This window comes from Oryctolagus cuniculus, chromosome 10 (genome assembly GCF_051225735.1).
Source record: "Oryctolagus cuniculus isolate XC-2025 breed Fujian yellow rabbit chromosome 10, ASM5122573v1, whole genome shotgun sequence".
Classification (NCBI taxonomy): domain Eukaryota; kingdom Metazoa; phylum Chordata; class Mammalia; order Lagomorpha; family Leporidae; genus Oryctolagus; species Oryctolagus cuniculus.
The window spans coordinates 112,507,200-112,528,602 of record NC_142876.1 but is presented as its reverse complement, the minus strand read 5'-3'; the positions used below and the strand labels follow the sequence as shown (position 1 = coordinate 112,528,602).

At 48.7% G+C, this 21,403-nt stretch overlaps 1 protein-coding gene across 2 annotated transcripts; it reads left to right on the top strand.

The window, feature by feature from the left end:
* Positions 1 to 882: 882 nt before the first annotated feature.
* On the top strand, positions 883 to 21,190 carry RPN1 (ribophorin I). Of its 2 annotated transcripts, none has more exons than XR_011379637.2 (10): positions 883 to 1,195; positions 5,422 to 5,486; positions 10,890 to 11,196; positions 14,032 to 14,241; positions 15,044 to 15,236; positions 16,183 to 16,282; positions 17,463 to 17,601; positions 17,825 to 18,102; positions 19,430 to 19,675; positions 20,585 to 21,190. XR_011379637.2 is itself a non-coding variant. In XM_002713159.6 (10 exons), exons 1-10 carry the CDS (start codon positions 935 to 937, stop codon positions 20,765 to 20,767), a joined length of 1,824 nt encoding a protein of 607 aa, XP_002713205.1. In that variant the 5' UTR covers positions 883 to 934; the 3' UTR covers positions 20,768 to 21,190. The 2 variants fall into 2 exon arrangements, 1 of the variants encoding a protein (XP_002713205.1); XM_002713159.6 differs by having other exon boundaries at positions 17,825 to 17,944.
* The last annotated feature ends 213 nt before the right edge of the window (positions 21,191 to 21,403 follow it).

The window sequence follows — 21,403 nt, the reverse complement described above, 5'->3', positions numbered from 1 at the left end:
ATATGCTGGACATAGATGTTTTCTCTTTAGGCCTTTGTCACACACACATAAGCTCATATCTGACTTCCTACCTAACAGGAATAGCACAGAAATGAGGTACTAGGGCTGGAGTTGTTTCACAGCAGGTAAAGCCTGTGATGCGGCATCCATCTGGGCGCTTGTTCAAGTCCAGCTGCTCTGTTTCCAACCTAGCCCTCTGCTAATGGTCTGGGGAAAGCAATGGAAGATGGCCCAACTGGTTTGGCCCCTGCACCCACATGGGGGACTGGAAAGAAGCTCCTGGCTCCTGGCTTTGGCCTGGCCTGGCCCAGCCCCAGCTGTTGTGGCCATTTGGGGAGTGATCCAGGGGATGAAAAATATTCTCTCTCTGTAATTCTTTCAAATAAATAAATTAAAAAAAAGACAGAGGTGCCCTTTTCAGTGGTACCGGATGTTACTATATCCTGCACCTGGGGAGATCTACCTTGATCATTTGGTTAAGGTGGTGCCTGCCACAACTCGCCATTATAAATTAACTATTTTCTCCTTTGTAATTACTAAATATTTTAGGAGAACTCTGAGATGACGGATATCCTGTTTTTGCTTAAACTTTCGCCTGCTAATTTTCGCAGTTACTGTCGGATACGTTCTGGGTCTGAAGGGGCAGGAGAGGCAGTCATTGCAGTGGGAGAACGGCAGGAGAGGTGAGCGAGCCAGGCAAGGGTGGAAGGGCAGGGCGGCAACCACCACGCCGGTCGCCGAACAAAAGCTCCGAGCGGCGCTCGCCGTCAGGCGACCGGAGGGCCGCCCCGTTGCCCTGGAGACGGGGTCCTTTCCCGCCGGACGCCACCATCTTGTGGCGCCAGCCGGCGCCCAATGAGAGGCTGCGCGGTGGCGAGAGGCGGGGCGGCGGCGGCGGCTCTCGGCCCGGCCAGGCGCTCACTCGGTCCGGGTCATGGAGGCGCCCGTCGCCTGCTTGTTTCTGTTCCTGGTGCTCGGGGCCTGGGCCCCGGCGCCCGGCAGCGCCTCTTCGGAGCCACCGCCATTAGTCAACGAAGACGTGAAGCGCACGGTGGACCTGAGCAGCCACCTGGCCAAGGTGACCGCGGAGATCGTCCTGGCGCACCCGGGCGGCGGCTCCTCGTCCCGAGCCACCTCCTTCCTCCTGGCCCTGGAGCCCGAGCTCGAGGCCCGGTTGGCGCACCTCGGCGTGCAGGTGAGTGCGGGCAGGACCGCGCCGCCGCCCCGCGTGGGCACTTCCTGCTGCGCGGGGCGCAGGTCGCCCCACCGCGATCGCGCCCCTCTCGGCCCCCGAAAGTGCGGAGCCCGGAGCGACGCGCGGGACCCGGGGGTCTGCGGCCAGGCCCGGCACCCGCGAGGAGGCCGGGGGCGGCCGGGATCTGCAGCTGCAACGCGGCCCGTGCGCGCCCGCCTGCGGACTCGGACACGTCAGCACAAGCCGCCGCTCACGTGGGCCGCTCCTCGGGTCCAGCGGGCGACCCTCCTCTGCCTGCTCCGCGCCTGGGCAGCCCTGGCCCCACTCTGGCGTCCTGCGGCCTTGGCCGCACCTCGGCTCGGCGGCGCCCGGCAGGGTGCCTGCGTGCACCAGACTGGCTCGATCGCCCGCGTGGACGAAGAATAAATGAATCAAGATGGATTTCATTGCCTTAATCCAGTATCCGGGCCACTGTAGGTTCTAATTTCTGGACTTCATCCAGAACAATCAGACGTGACAGGTTTCAAGTATTCAAGTTTGTACTCACTTGAAACTCCTGTTAATATAACTTAGAAAAGTTGTTTTTTTTTTTTTTTCGTACTTGAAAGGCGGACAGCAAGAGCCATCTTCCATCCCCTGGTTCTCTCCCCGAATGCTCCCAACAGTCAGGGTTGGAGCCAGGAGCCCCGAGCTCTGGCACTGTCTGCTGCATTGGCGGCAGGGCCTAAGTACTGGTACTTAGTACCTACCGCTTCCCGGAGTGGACTGGCAGGGAGGTGGGCGGGAGGGCCGTGTCAGATACGGGGTGGGGATGTCCCACAATGCAGCTTCGCCCCCTGCCTGCCCCTCTGACACACTAATGAAGTTGCTAATGCACACTGTTTAAATATTAGAACTCTTCTTAAAGTTTTAAGAGGCTGGCCTTGGGGCCGGGACGCCTGCATCTGTTATGTCCTGGTTGCTGGACCGATGGTCCCGCTTTCTGCTAATGGCCTGGGAAAAGCAGTGGGCTGGAAAGGTCTCTCTCTTCCCCTACCTGTTCTCTTGTTAAATGGTTCTAAGTACGGACTGTGTGCTTCCGGGTATTTCCATGGATACATTTACCGCTCTCAAGGAAAGAAAATACCGGCTTTGGGAATAGAGGGAATATGCAAATGCAGAGGCTTGGTTTTTATTACTGTTTTCATTAAATAGTGTTCATTAAGTGATTACCCAATTATTTATTGAGAGAATAGTCATTACATTGTCACATTTCTTCTAAGCACGTCTTACTCTCCGACTTAATGTGTAGTTATAAAACTGGGTTTATAGAGGTGATGTTTCTGAAATGACTTCTGTTGCCGTTCATGCCTTGTCCATGATGAAACACAAGATTTTACGCAAAGGTTTGTGGAAAGATGGATCCAAACTTGCTGTAAATGTGCGTTGCCACCTTTGAAATTTTTGAATGTTAAATCTCGTCCTTTTATAACAGCAAGTTGTGACTTAGACCACAGCAGCAGCTCTTTATTCTGCCAAAAATAATCACACGAAATTAGTGTGTATTTTTTGTTGAGTTTGAACATGGGCATGCAGTCCTGTTAGCACAGTTCAGCTGATAAGCATACTCACCTCCAGGTTTTCTTGGATCTCTTAGTTTGTTCTCTCTCTCTGACAAGATAATCCTTTCTTACTGGATATCTACTCTATATCAGGTATTGTGGTAGGTGTTCTCACGTAACCCTCATAGCAGCCTTCTGAGGAGGAGTACAAGTTCTCCGGCGGCAGGTGAGGAGTCTGTCGCCTGCAGGTTAGGTAATTGGATCCTCTGCACGAAGTCCTAAAGTGAATAGTAAGTCAGGGCTCTGCTGCAGGTTGTCCCATACTTTTGTGTATGTTCTGTTGTGGCACATTGTCCTTTCTGGCCCTGGTGGCTGTGAGGTAGGGCTGTGTTGAGTTCTAAGACCTGCAGCTGGGGCTAGTGTTCGGCACAGCCGGTTAAACTGTTGCCTGCTTGGCCAGCATCCCAGATGAGCACCAGTTTGAGTCTTGGCTGCTCCGCTTTGAATGTAGCTCCCTGCTAATGCATGTGGGAAAGCAGTGGAAGATGGCCCACATATTTGGGCACCGGCCACCCATATGTTCCTCAATAGAGAGAAATTGGGGAGGGGTTCAGGGAGAGTACGTTCTATAGGCCGGCGCCGCGGCTCACTGGGCTAATCCTCCGCCTAGCGGCGCCGGCACACCGGGTTCTAGTCCCGGTTGGGGCACCGGATTCTGTCCCGGTTGCCCCTCTTCCAGGCCAGCTCTCTGCTGTGGCCCGGGAGTGCAGTGGAGGATGGCCCAAGTGCTTGGGCCCTGCACCCCATGGGAGACCAGGAGAAGCACCTGGCTCCTGCCATCGGATCAGCGCGGTGCCGGCCGCGGCGGCCATTGGAGGGTGAACCAACGGCAAAGGAAGACCTTTCTCTCTGTCTCTCTCTCTCACTGTCCACTCTGCCTGTCAAAAAAAAAAAAAAAACAGGGAGAGTACGTTCTATAAAAACTGAAGATAATTTACTGAAAATGTTTTTAGCAACCTCACCAATTTCCAAAGCAGTTGGTAGAAAATATACACTCTGTGTTACGTGTATCATCCAGTTGTTTCCCATGGCCACTGGGTTATAAAGTAGCACATGTATTCACTTAACTGGTCTCTCTCACACTACAGAATTAACAGATGATTTTTGAACCAATCAGGTAATGCGACTGCAAGTTTTTTTTTCCTTTTTTTAAAATTTGTTTGTGTATTTGAAAAGTGGAGTTAGAGGGAGGGAAAAACAAATCTTGTAGCTGCTGGTTCACTCCCTAAATGACCACAGCATACAGGACTCAGCCAGGGTGAAATCAGGAGCCAGGAATTCCATCCTGGTCTCCTTCTTGAGAGGCAGGAGCCAAAGTCCTTGGACTGCCACCTGCTGCCTTCCCAGGTGCATTAACAGGGAGCTGGGTAGGAAGTGGATCAGCCAACCTGCTGGTACTCCAGTATAGGATGGATGCAGCTTAACCCACTGCACCACAATACAGGCCCCACTTGTTACTTCTTTAGTGGAAGTAAAAACAGTTTTGGTCATGCATGAGACTTTTCTGTTATATAAGTAAATACTATTTTTTCTTTTTTTTTTTTCTTTTTTAATTTTTGACAGGCAGAGTGGACAGTGAGAGAGAAAGACAGAGAGAGAAAGGTCTTCCTTTGCCGTTGGTTCACCCTCCAATGGCCGCCGCTGCAGCCGGCGCACCGCGCTGATCCGATGGCAGGAGCTAGGAGCCAGGTGCTTTTCCTGGTCTCCCATGGGGTGCAGGGCCCAAGCACCTGGGCCATCCTCCACTGCACTCCCTGGCCACAGCAGAGAGCTGGCCTGGAAGAGGGGCAACCGGGACAGAATCCGGCTCCCTGACCGGGACTAGAACCCGGTGTGCCGGCGCCGCAAGGTGGAGGATTAGCCTATTGAGCCACGGCGCCGGCTAATACTATTTTTTCTATACATATTCATATTTGAATGTATATGAAGAAGAAAACACCCAGAAAGAATCTTTGAGGACTTTAAGAAGTATTTGGAAATGTAATCTTTTTTTTTTTTTTTAAATTTTTTTTTTTTTTTTTTTTTTTTTTTTTGACAGGCAGAGTGGACAGTGAGAGAGAGAGACAGAGAGAGAAAGGTCTTCCTTTGCCGCTGGTTCACCCTCCAATGGCCGCCGCTGCAGCCGGCGCACCGCGCTGATCCTGGCAGGAGCCAGGATCCAGGTGCTTTTTCCTGGTCTCCCATGGGGTGCAGGGCCCAAGCACCTGGGCCATCCTCCACTGCACTCCCTGGCCATAGCAGAGAGCTGGCCTGGAAGAGGGGCAACCGGGACAGAATCCGGCGCCCCAACCGGGACTAGAACCCGGTGTGCCGGCGCCGCAAGGTGGAGGATTAGCCTATTGAGCCACGGCGCCGGCTGAAATGTAATCTTTGTATGTGTATGTGTGTATCTGATCATTGAGGGAAAATGCTATATGTTTACAGAGCTTAGTATGCCACTTTATGCAAAAGTAAATCTTTGATAGTGTTTTTGTGTTTCAGATGCAAAAAAACTGTTGCTGAAATCAAATTCAATCTTCAGACAGTCTGGTTGTTTGAATACTTTAATGTGGATGTTCTGAAAAAGTTGGTTGCTCACAGTTTAGAAACCAAAAGATAAATAACAACCTGCTTTTCTTGATGCAGGTGAAGGGAGAAGATGAGGAAGAGAACAATCTGGAAGTGCGAGAAACCAAAATTAAGGGTAGAAGGTAAGCTGCCCCAGAGCATCTGTATCTTGTCTTGTTAAACGTGACCCCGTCAGCGTTGGCGTGCTGAGTCTGGAGAGTTGCTTCGCAGTATTAGAGGCCTGGCGCATAGACTTTGAAGTAGCGGCTGTAGCGGATCCTGTCTTTCCTGATTACTCATGCTGCAAATGGAGTCCCTTAAGCAGTGGCAGCTTGTTTTACTAGAAAGTAGTTACTTTGCATCCCAGGGCAAGTCTCTGTAATCTGTGTGGGATAAGGATCCCTCCCCAGCAGAGGGGATCTGCTGGGTCCTCAGAGCCTTATGTGAGAACTCCTCTCTGTGTGAGCAGACTGCCTCTGAACTGCGGTTGACTCCTATTCTGTTTCCAAGGGGCAGGCAGTCCTCTCAGTGCACCCCACCCGCCACTGTCCCCCAGCCTTGAGCACTGACAGTGATGTGTCTTTCCTGGGGGTGACTGAATTCTGTGAAGCCTGGGTCTGGACTGCAGCCAGATTTTTCTGCCGCAACCTTAGAGTACATGAAATAGGCATATCACCAACCCCGAGAATATTGGATCCGAAGATTGGCCTTAAATAAGTTGCTGTTAAAATTCCTCTCCTTTGTAAACGTCCAAGGGACTCCTGGCCCTCTCGGAGGCTGTCTGAGGAGCCTGTGTGTTTATGGCTCTGGCTGATGGCCTGCAGCACGTGTCCTGGTGAGGCACAGAGCATAGTTGTTGAGGGTGGCCTTTGTTGCTCTAGTTCCTGATTTCAAATCCTCTTTCTGCTGTTTCCTGTGTGGCCTCAGTTTCCTTCTCAGTAAAACAATGTCTACTTCATGATGATGGTTAAGATTAGTTGAATTAATACACCTAATATTCTGAGAATGGAACCTGGTGCACAGGAAGTCCTCAGCAAACTTTGGCCTAATCACAAAGAGGGCTAACCAGTGGAATGGAAGGAGCATTCCAGGCAGAGACATCTGTAAAGATAGAGAGGTTTGCCATCTCATCGAGTGTTTAGTTAATCGTGCCTTCAGAGTGGCTGGAGCCCACAGGAAGGTGCAGTGTCAGAGGACTGTGGTCAGTTTAAGGAATGCTTCGTGCACCATTCTTAGAGGTGTGAATTTTATCGTGCAGGCAGTTGGGAGCATTAAAAATTTTTTTACAACATATTATTTATTTCTGGTTATGAGTGCACACAGTCTGCAGATTTAATACCTCTTCCTTTCACAGAAACTGACACATTCTGAGTTCTCAGTAAATCTGTTTCAGTAAATGAATACTTGTTTTGGTTTACCTGACAAATGAAGTCCTTCACAAAAATGCTCTCATTAAATCTAGCAGAAGAGCTATAGGAAAAAAGTTTGTCTGCTTCCTAGATGCTGGTATAGTCAGCGTTGTGTTGTCTGTCTAGCCATTTATCCATTATCCATTGGAAACCCTTGTTTGGTGTTTCTACGGTTTGCTAAGAACATACGTTCTTTTTTTTTTTTTTTTTTTCTTTTTTGACAGGCAGAGTGGACAGTGAGAGAGAGACAGAGAAAGGTCTTCCTTTGCCGTTAGTTCACCCTCCAATGGCCGCTGTGGCCGGCGCACTGCAGCCAGCGCACTGTGCTGATATGATGGCAGGAGCCACGTACTTATCCTGGTCTCCCATGGGGTGCAGGGCCCAAGGACTTGGGCCATCCTCCACTGCACTCCCTGGCCACAGCAGAGAGCTGGCCCGGAAGAGGGGAAACTGGGACAGAATCCGGCACCCCGACCGGGACTAGAACCTGGTGTGCCGGCACCGTAAGGCGGAGGATTAGCCTAGTGAGCCACGGCGCCGGCCAAGAACATACGTTCTTTTTTTTTTTTTTTTTTTTTTTTTTTTTTTTTTTTTTTTTTTACAGGCAGAGTGGACAGTGAGAGAGAGAGACAGAGAGAGAAAGGTCTTCCTTTTGCCGCTGGTTCACCCTCCAATGGCCGCCGCTGCAGCCGGCGCACCGCGCTGATCCTGGCAGGAGCCAGGAGCCAGGTGCTTTTCCTGGTCTCCCATGGGGTGCAGGGCCCAAGCACCTGGGCCATCCTCCACTGCACTCCCTGGCCATAGCAGAGAGCTGGCCTGGAAGAGGGGCAACCGGGACAGAATCCGGCGCCCCAACCGGGACTAGAACCCGGTGTGCCGGCGCCGCAAGGTGGAGGATTAGCCTATTGAGCCACGGCGCCGGCCAAGAACATACATTCTTAATGATGACCCTGGAGCGCTAAAAGCTTTGGAAGTGTCTGGATCATCAAAGCAAAATTCAGCATTTAACAACTTGTAAAATTAGGGTGGGAGAAATGCCATCAGATTGTCTTGATGGCTGGCGGGAGACAGATCAGCAGGTTAATTGGGAAGAGATGCATTAATGTGGGCAAGAAGTACTGTTGTGAACCAGGAGGAAGCAGGAGGAGGGAGTGAACCTGAGAGGCTCTGTAAGGCAAGAATGACCATCAGCTACTGGCTGTTGGAGTCAGAGAAGCATCAGAAATTGCTTGCGGTTTCTACTTTTAGAGTTGGTTAGATGGAAGCAGTATTAGCAGTGGGGAGTTGGGGTCACCCATGATGCTGGATTTGTTGAATTATCTGTGAGGTGGTCAGTGGAGCTGGCTCACAAGCATTTGAAAAGTTGAGTTTAGAGCTCAGGACAGAGCAGGATAAAAAGCAGATTTAGGACTTGAAGTCAAGAATTGGAGGACTTCTTATATTTGCAGTAGAGTGCTTTAGAGTGACATGAAGTATAACAATGTGAGTTCTATAGGTTATAGCAGAAGTAATCCACATTCTGCCCTTTGAGGATATACCACGGAGCACATTAAAATGCCTTCGTTTTTTTCCCCCTTTTAAAAGATTTATTTAGTTATTTGAAAGACAGAGTGACAGAGAGAAATAGAGAGATCTTCCAGCTGAAGATCTGTTCCCCACATGGCTCCAACAGCCAGAGCTGAGCCAAGCCGGAGCCAGGAGCTTCAGCTGGATTTTATCTATTTTATTTTTTTAAGATTTTGTTGATTTATTTGAGAAGTAGAGTTAGACAGTGAGAGGGAGAGACAGAGAGAAAGGTCTTCCTTCCATTGGTTTACTCCCCAAATGGCCACAACGGCTGGAGCTGCGCCAATCTGAAGCCAGGAACCAGGTACTTCTTCCTGGTCCCCCATGCGGGTGCAGGGGCCCAAGCACTTGGGCCATCTTCTACTGCTTTCCCAGTCCATAGGAGAGAGCTGGATTGAAAGAGGAGCAGCTGGGACTCAAAAAAGTGCCCATATGGGATGCCGGTGCCACAGGCAGAGGAATACCTACTGCGTCACGGCGCCGGCCCCTCAGCTGGGTCTTCTATCCTAGGGATGATATGGGCCCAAGCACTTGGACCGTCTTCTGCTGCTTTTCCCAGGCCATTAGCAGGGAGCTGGATTGGAAATGGAGCAGCCAGGACTCAAACTGGTGCCCATATGGGTTGCCGGCATCATGGCTGGCGAATTAACCCATTAACACTGGCTCTTCAAACTCATTTTAAATTGGAAAAAGGCCAACCAGATGAAGCTGTTTGTTCACTCTGCGAACAGTTACCATTAACATTTTTTGTTGAGAGGTGAACATGTGGCCTAGCAGTTAAGGTGCTCATGGAGATGCCTGTGTTCCATGTGGGAGTGCCTGGACTCAGTTATCTGCCTCTGGCCCTTATCTTCCTGCGAATTCAGACACTGGGAGGCAGCGGTGATAGCTCAAGTGATTGAGTCCCTGTCACAGTGTGGACACCTGGATTGCATTCCTGGCCCGGGAACACTCGGGGAGATGCCGCTATCCCAGGCTGCTGCAGAGTGTCTTGCAGAGTGATAGCTGGTGACAGGCTTGCAGGCATTTGGAGAGTGAACCAGTTGATGAAAGATCTTTTTCTGTCTCCTATTTCTCTGCCTCTCAAATGAATAAATAAAAATTTAAAAATAAGGAATTCCCTTAAAAATTAATTTTTTGAACATTTTACTGAAATACTTTTTTCTACATACACATGTTTATATGTCTGAAAATTAAATCATACTTTGTTACTTGTACAAACTGATTAGCTTTTACATTGTATGTGGACATCTTTCTGTGTTTATAGCTATGTTTAGATACAAGTTTTTTTTTTTTTTAATTAATGAATTTGAAAGGTGTGTGAACACGGGTGCGCGTGCACACATACACACACACAGATAGAGAGCTGCTGGTTCTCTCCCCCAAATGCCAACAATAACGAGGGTTGAGCCAAGCTGAAGCCAGGAACCTAGAACTCTACTTGGGTTTCCCTTGGGTGGCAGGGACTAAAGCACTTGAACCATTATCTGCTGCCTTCCAGGGTGTACATTAGCAGTAGACTCAAACCTAGGGAGTCCAATATGTGAGGCAGGCATCCCAAATGATATCTTAACCACTGCACTAAATATTTGCCCTCCAAGTCTATTTATTTTTTAAAAGATGTATTTATTTTTCTATTTACTTGAAAGGTAGAGTTAGAGAGGAGAAGGGGAGAGGGAGGAAGAGAGATCTTCCCATCTGCTGGTTCACTCCCTAAATGGCCACAATGGCCAAGGCTGGGCCAGGCCTAAACCAGGAGCTTTCCAGGTCTCCCGCATTGGTGCAGGGCCCAAGCACTTGGGCCATTTTCTGCTGTTTTCCCAGGTGCATTAGGAGGGAACTGGGTTGGAAGTGGAGCAGCTGAGTCTTGAACTGACACCTATATATGATGATGCTGGTTTTATAGGCAGAGGGTTAGCCTGCTATGCCACAATACCAGCCCCCCCCCTCCAAACTCAGTTTTTAATGACCACCAATTTTACATTGTGTGGTTCTGCTAGAATGTATTAACTGCTCTGCTCTCATTGGATGTCAAGAGTTCTGCACTCATTTGGTATTATAAACAACTTGAGATGAACATCTAGACATGTCTTAAAAGACTTAATGGACGGGGCCAGTGGTGTGGCGCAGCAAGTTAAAGCCCTGGCCTGAAGCGCTGGCATCCCATATGGGCACCGGTTCTGGTCCCGGCTGCTCCTCTTCCGATCTGCCTTTCTGCTGTGGCCTGGGATAGCAGCAGAAGATGGCCTAAGTCCTTGGGCCCCTGTACCCACATGGGAGACCCGGAAGAAGCTCCTGGCTTCAGATCAGTGCAGCTCCAGCTGTTGTGGCCATCTGGGGAGTGAACCAGCAGATGGAAGACCTCTCTCTCTCTGTTTCTATCTCTCTCTGTAACTGTCTTTCAAATAAATAAAATAAATCTTAAAAAAAAAATTTACTTAAAAAAAAGTAGATGAAATGCCATCTCTTAAACTTGTTGCACAATCTCTTAAACTTGTTGGACTTTGAACCGTTGGCTCTATTTTCAGTTTCCCTAACCTCTCTAATTCTCTTGCCTCATTATTCCTTCAGTGGGAGATTCTTCACGGTCAAGCTCCCAGTTGCCCTTGATCCTGGGACCAAGCTTTCAGTTATTGTGGAAACTGTCTACACCCATGTGCTTCAGCCATATCCAACTCAGATCACCCAATCAGAGAAACAGTTTGTGGTGTTTGAGGGAAACCATTATTTCTACTCTCCCTACCCAACGAAGACACAAACCATGCGTGTGAAGCTTGCCTCCCGAAATGTGGAAAGCTACACCAAGCTGGGAAACCCTACGCGCTCCGAGGACCTCCTGGATTATGGGCCGTTCAGAGATGTCCCTGCCTATAGTCAGGTAGGCTCAGTGGGAGATGCAGCCATCCCAGGCTGCTTAGAGAAGGCCTTGCAGAGTGGATGGAGGTCAGAAGTGGTTTTAAGATCATCTGGGCTGGCGCCGCGACGCGGCTCAATAGGCTAATCCTCCACCTAGTGGCGCCGGCACACTGGGTTCTAGTCCCGGTCGGGGTGCCGGATTCTGTCCCGGTTGCCCCTCTTCCAGGCCAGCTCTCTGCTGTGGCCAGGGAGTGCAGTGGAGGACGGCCCACGTGCTTGGGCCCTGCATCCCATGGGAGACCAGGATAATTACCTGGCTCCTGTCATCGGATCAGCGCGGTGCGCCGGCTGCAGCGCGCCAGCCATGGCGGCCATTGGAGGGTGAACCAACGGCAAAAGGAAGACCTCTCTCTCTGTCTCTCTCTCTCATTGTCCACTCTGCCTGTCAAAAAAAAAAAAAAAAATCATCTGTAGAGTTGAATTTATCTATTTGAAAGGCAGAGAGACAGAGACAGACAGATCTTCCATCTTCTGGTTCATCCCTCAAGTACCTGTAACGATTAGGGCCTGTGAATCTGGGAACCTAGGAATTCAGCCTGGGCCTCCCTGTGGGTGACAAGGACCCAAATACCTGAGCTGTCACCTGCTGCCTCCCAGGGTGTGCATTAGCAGGGAGCTGCAGTCAGAAATAGAGTGACTGGGACTCGCACCAAGTACTCCAACTTGGGAGGCAGGGATCTCAAGCAGGGACTTAATCACTGTGCCAACTGGCTGCCCCTTAAGAATTTTTTCAACAACTTTTTGAATATGAATACATGAATGTGAGTCCATTAGTGGAATTATATAACAAAACGAGTATTTCAAGAATTCTTGCTTCCACATGTTCTGCCCATTTCTTTTCCCTGGTAACTGTTTTTGATACTTATTTTTTTAGTGTTTCTGTCTACAAATACATTCAGATTTGTAGTAAATATATTCATATTCTCTCATTTATCAAAACGTCATACCCTGTGGATATTGTTTCGTGGGTGTTTGGGGAGTGAGAGGGGCTCTGCCTGTTGTTGAAGTTGCCCTGTGCTGCCGAGTCTTTGGGTCTGCATACCTGTTGTGCTGCTGACAGACTACTGCTCTGGGCTGTGCTTTCTCTAACTTATTTTTTTCCTCTACTTACTTTTCCTTACTTGAAACTAACTGGATAAGTGCCTGCTGGACAGTGATTTGGATATCTTTTCCATAGGCTTTTAAAAATTTGCATATTTTTGTTTTGGACCTTTCAAAATTAATAGAATTTAGATTAAAATGTTCATGAGAGACTATTTGGAAAATTTGGCATCAGTTCTCAACTTTTTTTTTTTTTTTTAAAGAAAGGCCTCTCAGGTTATTCTAAAAATTTGTTTACTTATTTGAGAGACAGACACACACAAAAAAAGAGGGACAGAGAGAGAGAGAGCTCCCTAAATGCTGAAGATGGCCTAGGCTGGCCTGGGCTGAAGCTGGGAGCCAGGAATTAATCCACGTCTCTCATGTGGGTGGCAGAAACTCAGTTACTTGGGCCATCACCACTGCTTCCTTGGTGTGCATTAGCAGGAAGATGGAGTCAGGAGCCAGAGTTGGGACTCAAATCCAGGCACTCTGATGAAGGAGACAGGGCTTTTGAATGTGGAGATGATGTTATGTGAATAGTGTCCTTCTGTATTCAAGAGGGATTGGTTCCAGGACCCTCATAGAATACCAAAATCTGGGGATGTTCAAATGATACAGTATTTGTAACCTGTGTACATCCTTCTGTATACTTATTCCCAGGTTACTAATGCCTAATGTAATGTAAATGCTGTGTAAATAGTTGCACTGTATTGTTTAGGCAATAATGACAAGGGAAAAAAAGATACATTCAGTACAGCTGTAGCTGTCAAAGGCCTAACTACATATTATACGTGATGTGTGCTTGGTTCAACCACAGGTAGAGAAGGTTGACGAGTCTGTATAAATCATTTGTCACTTAGAAAGTTCTCTCAACATTCTACTATGTTACTGCATTACCTTTGTAAACCATTTTTAGTGGCCATCCCCTTGATGTGATGTCCTTTAGTGTATTTGCCAAGTTTCTATAGTTGGACAGTTAGGTTTTTTTCTGTACTAAGCATTGTAGTGTAGTTTATTTCTTATCACAGGATTTTTTTCTTTCTTTTTGAGAACCTACCTTTTTATATATTCTCAGGGTAGATTTTTCTGAAGTAAAACGTTTCAAACCAATGCATGTGAACATTTTAAAATCTCTTGTATGTACTTTCAGAAGGCTTAGCCAGATCTTACTGCAGAGGGGCGGCACTGTGCTGCGGTTAAACGGCTGCTTAGGAAGCCTGCATCTCCTGTGGAAGTGCCCCTGGAGTCCTGGCTACTTTGTTTCTGATCCAGCTTCCTGCTAATGTGCCTGGGAAGACTGCTGAGGATGGCTGCCGTGCTCGGGCCCCTGCCACCCAGCTGGGGGGTCAGGATGGAGCTCTTGGCTTTAGACTTTGGCCCTGGCTGTTGGGAGCATTTGGGGAGTGAACCAGTGAATGGAAAATATCTTTCCCTCTCACCCTCTCTCCACTCACTCTCTGTGCTCTGCCTTTCAAATAAATAAATGAATCTTTTATATATATATATATATATATACACACACATATATAAATATAATGAATATTTGTTTCTATAATGCTGTAAAATGTCCAATAAACAATATTTTAAGATGTTGCATACATTATACAACATCGTAATTTAACCATTCTGTTGCTGATGTACAGGTTATTTGATTTACGCTAGTGTTGGTTCTTCTGTTGGGCAAAACTAGAATACCTGTTTCCTGCCTCTCCAGGATGCTTTTAAAGTACACTATGAGAACAACAGCCCTTTCCTGACCATCACCAGCATGACCCGCGTCATCGAGGTCTCTCACTGGGGGAATATCGCTGTGGAGGAAAACGTGGACCTGAAGCACACAGGGGCTGTGCTGAAGGGGCCCTTCTCGCGCTACGACTACCAGAGACAGCCCGACAGTGGGATCTCCTCCATCCGCTCCTTCAAGGTAGGCTGCGCTCAGCAACGTGGACGGTGGGAACACTGACTTAGTCAGTCTGCCCTTTCTCTGCTCTTTGTACCTGGCTACATATACTTTTTTGGGATTGGCTGATGTTTAAGTAATTGAGTTGCAGTATTATGAAAGCAACAAAATCTTAAAAAAATAAAATAAAATTTCCCCATTTATATAAGGGAAACATTTTTAAGAGAAACTTTGAATAGAAAAAATGAAAAATGTACTCCTAATATCATCACTCAAATACAAGAACTGCTGACATTTTTATAATTTTTTTCTCTGACAGTGCTCTTTTAAAAAAGTGTAATCATATTGCCTGTGCAGATGTACAGCTCGTCTTAAATACGGAATCTTACAAACATTGTCATGTACTGGTTTGTTATAGAAGGGCTCACTGTGTGAACAGAGGAATCACATCCCTTCTGCCATTATCAAACACAATGTGCAGAGTTGGAAGATGCAGTAAGGAATGCATCTCTGACCCTGTCACCTAATTCATGCAATTCTGCAGCATAACTTGCAAGATTATTTTCTCTGTGTATGAAGTGTTCTGTATTCACTAAAGGATTTGCAGTTCTCTTCATTATTTATTGTTGAGAATGAGTTGGCTACTTAGCAACCTCGAGTGAGTAGATGTGACTTCTAGAAACTCGGAACCCTTTCAGGGAAAGCAGACTGGTCTTGATTATTAATAGTCTGGGCACTCAGGAAGCCCGGTGCAGAGCGCTCTCCGCCTCGGGGTGGTTTCCTCTGATGGCTCTGGCGCTGTAGAGGGCTCACCCCTGTCTTGCAGACCATCCTCCCTGCGGCTGCCCAGGATGTTTACTACCGGGATGAGATCGGCAACGTGTCCACCAGCCACCTCCTCATTTTGGATGACTCCGTAGAGATGGAAATCCGGCCTCGCTTCCCTCTCTTTGGAGGGTGGAAGACACATTACATCGTTGGCTACAACCTCCCAAGCTATGAATACCTCTATAATTTGGGTCAGTCATCAGTAGTAAGGAAGAGACTTTAAACTCTTAAATCCTGCCCCCCTGCACCCCCCCAAATAAAACAGCTGCTAGTCCTCATCGATGGAGAAAATGTCCACTTGTCATTCTTAGGAAGGCTGGGGTAGCAGGCCCTTTTTTAAATGAAAGGCAGAGTGAGAGACAGAGAAACAGATCTTCCATCCATCTGCTGATTTACTTTCTAGAAGCCTGCAACAGCTAGGGCTAGGCCAGGATGAAGTCAGCAACACCCTCTGAATATTCCACATGAGTGGTGGGTCCCAATGTTGGACTGTCATCTGCTGCCTCCCAGGCAGCTGGTTCAGGTCCCAGCTGCTTCACTTCCGATCCAGCTCTCTGCTACGGCCTGGGAAAGCAGTAGAAGATGGCCCAAGTCCTTGGGCCTCTGCACCCACGTGGGAGACCCAGAAGAAACTCTTAGCCCCTGGCTTCGGATTGGCCCAGTTCCAGCCATTAGGCCATTTGAGGAGTAAACTAGCAGGTGGAAGATCTTTATAATAAAATTTTGTTTATTAAAGACAGTGATTGCAGGGGGAGGAAGATGGAGATACTTCCATCAGCTAGTTCACTCTTCAAATGTCTGCAACAGTCAAGGATGGACCAGACTGAACCAAGAACCCAGAGGTCCACCTGGGTCTCCCAGGTGGGTGACACGGACTCAGTGACTGAGCCATCATGTGCTGCCTGCTGGGAAGCAGGATGGGTGGCAGAGTAGCTGGAACTTGAACCAGGTACTGTGGTATGTGACATGGGCATCCCAACAGCGGCATAATCTGCTGCGCCACAATGCCTGCCCCAGCCATTAACTATAGATTGCTTCACGCCCTTCTGTGTAAGGTGAGCACTTTCATAGTCCCATCCTTGCTGTTCCCTGTTTCCTCTGTTCTCACCTTGCTGTGTGTGTCTGCTTGATCCTCAGGTGATCAGTATGCACTGAAGATGAGATTTGTGGACCATGTGTTTGATGAGCAGGTGATAGATTCTCTGACTGTGAAGATCATTCTGCCTGAAGGAGCCAAGTGAGTGTAACTGTTCCTTTCCTCTGTGTCCCATTTCTCCCTTGGTGCCCACTTGGTACCTCTCAAGGGGAGCCTGCATTCCAGGGGCACAGAGTAGGTACTGAGTAAATAGCACTGACTGAGAAACCTGTAGGGAACCTTGTGACTGAAGGTGAAACAGAAAAGTTAGACTTGAATAAAGGCATGTGGTTCACTTATGAGGCCTTCCCCAAACAGTACCTTCACGTGACAGGTGCCATATCCAAAGTCCTGAGCAAGCTAGAGGGGATGGCCTGGGTACTAACACAACAGGAAAGGATACACAGTGCCGACAGCCCAGTAGACAGTGTGCTGTGTTGACACTGGGTAAGAAGAATGGACTGTGGCTCTGTTTCTCCTGGGTCAGAAAGGGGGTGCCTCAGATGGTGTAGCAGGGTTTCGGGTTACAAACAGTAGAATTTGCCTTTGGTCACTTTAAGAGAATGTATATGGGAAATGAGGGCTAAGCAGAAGTTCAAGAACCAGGCTTTGGAAAGGATGGAGCCAGCGCATCTCTAGGAGTCCAGCTGATGGGAGGAGATGGACACTCATGGGAACTTGTCCTTGACATGAGTGAACACACCTGTTGGTAGTCTGTGTCACTTTGCTGGAGATTTCTGTTACACAGGAAGCATCTGCTTGACCTCCCTTGGTCATTTGTCTGCTCTCATCACCAAAACAAGAGGCACTTTGATTGTTCTTCCTGGGGATAACGTTCTGTGTGGGAAGGATAGCTTTTCTATGCCAAATTAGGGTGTGCTGTTGACCAGAAGGGACAGACGTCTGGACAGAAAAAACAGTCTACCAGCCCTTGTTCATGGCAGGAGAAAGAGACTCTGAGATAACTGCTGATGGCCTCTTCAAGTCCCCAAGAGACTCACTGGGTAGAATGTCCAGGAGTGTCTCATACTTACATGCACCTGTGAGTGGAGGATGCAGGGCCAGCTGTTGACTCGGCATAAGCAGATCTCCCACACAGGTCTTTGTGCAGTGGATCAGCTGTCTCAGGGCAGATGGTCCCTACTGCTGGAAGGGAAGCAGTGTGGGAGTGTGTGAACTTGGTGATCTTGTAAAGGGCCTGTTAGCCTTGGAATTCTCCATGCCGCTCCTGGCTTGTCGGTGGAGTTGTCTGAGGCCCACTCTTGTTCCCATCTGCCTCTAGGAATATCCAAGTTGATAGTCCTTATGAAATCAGCCGTGCCCCAGACGAGCTGCACTACACTTACCTGGACACATTTGGCCGCCCTGTGATTGTTGCTTACAAGAAAAATCTGGTAGAACAGCACATTCAGGACATTGTGGTGAGTGGCTGCACTGCCTCTGGGCCTCCCTGCTGAGACAGTGGGTGCTGGGGCTATGGACTCTCCCTTCTTCCCCTCCTTGAGTGCAGGGTTTAAGCCTATGGCTACCTCTGGGGGTGGGCCATGGTAGCAGGTGGTAGAGTGGGCAGCCCGAGTAGGCCTGGGTGCCAGGTTCCTATGTCCCTGCCGCTCCGTGCAGCCTGCCTTCTGGTTCTGCTCACAGGTCCACTACACGTTCAACAAGGTGCTCATGCTGCAGGAGCCCCTGCTGGTGGTAGCTGCCTTCTACATCCTGTTCTTCACCGTCATCATCTATGTCCGTCTGGACTTTTCCATCACCAAGGTACCCTCGAGGCTTGCTTCCTACCCTTATCAGTCAGCCTGTTGTACCTTGGTAGTGTGCTTCACTAGCTTGGGCACCAGTCCTCACAGCAAGCCCAGAGCAGGACTATCGCTGGAAGATCCTCCCCTGCTGTGGCCTCTGCTAATCCCACTGGAAAGGTACTGGCACTTGTGTCTGTGATCACCAGTGCTTCCTGTCTTGTTTTGGTTCTGGAAACATGGTAACTTGTGTGCTCAGCTGGGGTAGGAGAAACATAAAGATGGGAGGTGGTTATTCTGCTGCTTGTCATCTGGCTGAACCACAGCTCCTCTCCCTCCCTGCGGACACTCCTTGTGGGGAGACGATTCGAGTGGCGGCTGTCTCCTGGCCCCATCAGCAACCTTCTTTCTTCTAAAGTAGCATAGTTACACGCGCTCCTTTTGGTGGCCAATTTCGTCAGTCTGTGGATAGCCTTCCTGATTTATTTTTGCCAAAGTAAGCAGATATCTGGATCCTTATTTCCTCCTTTTACACAAAAGGTAATAATGATATGTATTTTGTGTCCTTTTTTCTATGTAAACATGCTATGGGAGTCACCATATCAATTCTTCCTTGTTGGTTTTTTATGGAGGCTTGGTTTATTTACCAGTTTCCCACATGTGTAAAACCTACTTTAAAACTTTAATAATTTATTGAGCTAAAAGTTAATTGTGCACCAGATCAACTATGTGCAGAGCAGATTGAGCCTTTGAACTGACAGGGCTTCTGAAGTAGGCACATGTGAGAGAAGACTGGAAAGCAGGGAGGGCCATGATTGGCAGGCTGGGGAGCTTGGCTTTTTCTTCTGTGGCCTGGAACGTCCTTGAAGGAGTAAGCTCTAATAAACTTCACTGAAGCCCTCCCCGGTCTGAGCTGAGCGTTCTCCTCAGCACCTCCCCTGTCTGATTTATGGCCCATCTGGCATTACTGTCCTTGTTTGCATTACCTTTCTGCCTTGCCAGGCTGTGAAGAAATGTCTCTCTCATCCTGTGTCCCTGGTCTGGCCCATTGCTGGACTTGGCCCAGATGAAATGTCAGCGGGGATTTGAAAAAAATTTTTTTTTTTTTTTTTAAGATTATTTGAAAGAGAGAAACACTGAGACACCTTCAACCTGCAGGTTCACTCCCTAGGTGGCTGCAATGGCTAGGGCTGTGCCAGGTCTCCCACATGGATGGCAGGGGCCTAAGTACTTGGGCCATCTTCCACTGCTTTTCCCAGGCCATTAGCAGGGAGCTGGATTGGAAGTGGGGGAGCCAGGACTTGAACCTGCGCCCATATGGGATGCTTGCATCACAGGCGGTGATTTTACCTGCTACGCTACATCACCCACCCCGGGGGTTTGATTTTCTGACTTTCCAAGATGGTGCCTTTTCTTGTTTGGCTGCTGGTGGTGGGTGTTATTTGGGAGACAGAATCAGAGGGGGCTCAAGCTTGGATGTTTTCACACGTGGTGTATCTCTCTCCAGGATCCGGCTGCGGAAGCCAGAATGAAAGTGGCTTGCATCACAGAGCAGGTCTTGACCCTGGTCAACAAGAGAATAGGCCTCTACCGTCACTTTGACGAGACCATTAATAGGTACAAGCAATCTCGGGATGTCTCCACTCTGAACAGCGGCAAGAAGAGCCTGGAGACTGAACACAAGGCCTTGACCAGTGAGATTGCTCTGCTGCAGTCCAGGCTGAAGACAGAGGGCTCTGATCTGTGCGACAGAGTAAGTGTCTGGCATCGTGGAGGCACTCGGCTCTGGGCCCCCGTCCCCATTTTAGGGGGTTGTACCCATCAGTCCAGGTTGATACCAGGCAGCTCTGCTTCTGCCTGCGTGCTTGTGAGGGGAGACTGCAGCCCGCCTGTGCTTATCACCAGCTCCTGAGGTGAAACAAGACGTTTTGGGGCCTTGATTGTGACTGAGAGTTGGGTTTGGACAGGGCTATACAGCACTATCTGTCCACGTGGCCAGTGCTGAGTACTGCTTCCTTTGCTGCAGGCCAGGCTGGACTAGACCTCAGGCTGCTCATGGTATGGTAACACGAACCCAGGCTGTAATCCAGATTCTGTAAACCTGGGCAAGTGAATTTTCTTCAACAGTTTGCTGTGTGAAATGAGAATGCGGTTAGCATCTCAGTATGAAATGAGTCTAGCGCACGTGAAGCGCTCAGAGCCGTGCCTGATCCAGGCCGTGTAAGCAAGTTACCATTAGCTGTGAGGACAGTAACCTCCTTGCAGAAGTGCCTCTCAGAGTCCCCAGTCACCTGTTCCTCCTGGCGTCCCCTCTACGTCCCTTATGTTAGTTTCTTCATATCACCGGCCACTTTTTGGAGCTGTGCTTTTCGTGGGCCTCTGTTCAGTATCGGGTTCAGGAGGGTATGAGACCTTACATGGCCCTTCTGCAGCATTGATTTGGACGGTCCTGTTCTCTAGATGAGACCCCAGGATGGTGCAGGGGCTCGAAGGAACTATTGGTGAAGCTGGCATCAGAAACAGGGCCTCTCTTACGCCACGGCCAGCTCCTCTGCCTGGAGCACTGTTTTATTTGCGGCACTCCAGGGTCTGTTGGCTTGGGAGCTGGTGGGGCTGGGTCGGACGGGCACTGTCAAGGGCTTCTCTGCTCTTGCCTCGCTAGGTGAGTGAAATGCAGAAGCTGGACGTGCAGGTCAAGGAGCTGGTGTTGAAGTCGGCGGTGGAGGCCGAGCGGTTGGTGGCCGGCAAGCTCAAGAAGGACACGTACATCGAGAATGAGAAGCTCATCTCTGGAAAGCGCCAGGAGCTGGTCACCAAGATCGACCACATCTTGGATGCTCTGTAGCCCCTGCCCTTGCCTTCAGGGTGGGCCCTGGGAGCCTGCACTGTAAGAGGGCAGGCAGTGGGCGGAGGGTGGTTTGAACATAGAGACCAGAGAAGGCTGCATCTCTGATTTGCAAATGGCTTTCAAAGGAAGAGAAGCCAGGCAGTAGAAGAAGCCTGACTCTTTTTTTAAAGTTAAAAAAAAAAAAATTTTAAGTCCCACGATAACAAAACATCTTTGTGTTTTGAACAAAGAAATTTTCAGTAGTTGACTGGTATTGTTTGATTCTGAAGCCTAGGGTATTTTTTAAGCCTGTAAGCACCCTGTTTCATGCCCTTCTACTTCTTGATGTTTTGGGTATTTTGTGAGCATATGTGTGTGTGTGTTTTTTTTTTTTTTAAAAAAAGGCGTGTGTGACCAAATGAAAATAAAGCAGGGACTGTATTTGTTTTTGTTCTGTTGAAAATCTCTCCTAACTTAATTCTCACCTTTGGACAGAATACTTTTATCAAGTGCTTTTTATCCAGTAAATAATGGACTTGCTCCTTGGATCAGATTTGCAGGGTAGGTATTTACATTTGACATCTTAGAACATGGAGGTGTCCTAACAGGAGTATTAGCAAGTACTAACTAGCACAATAGGAGAGGTCGAGTGGC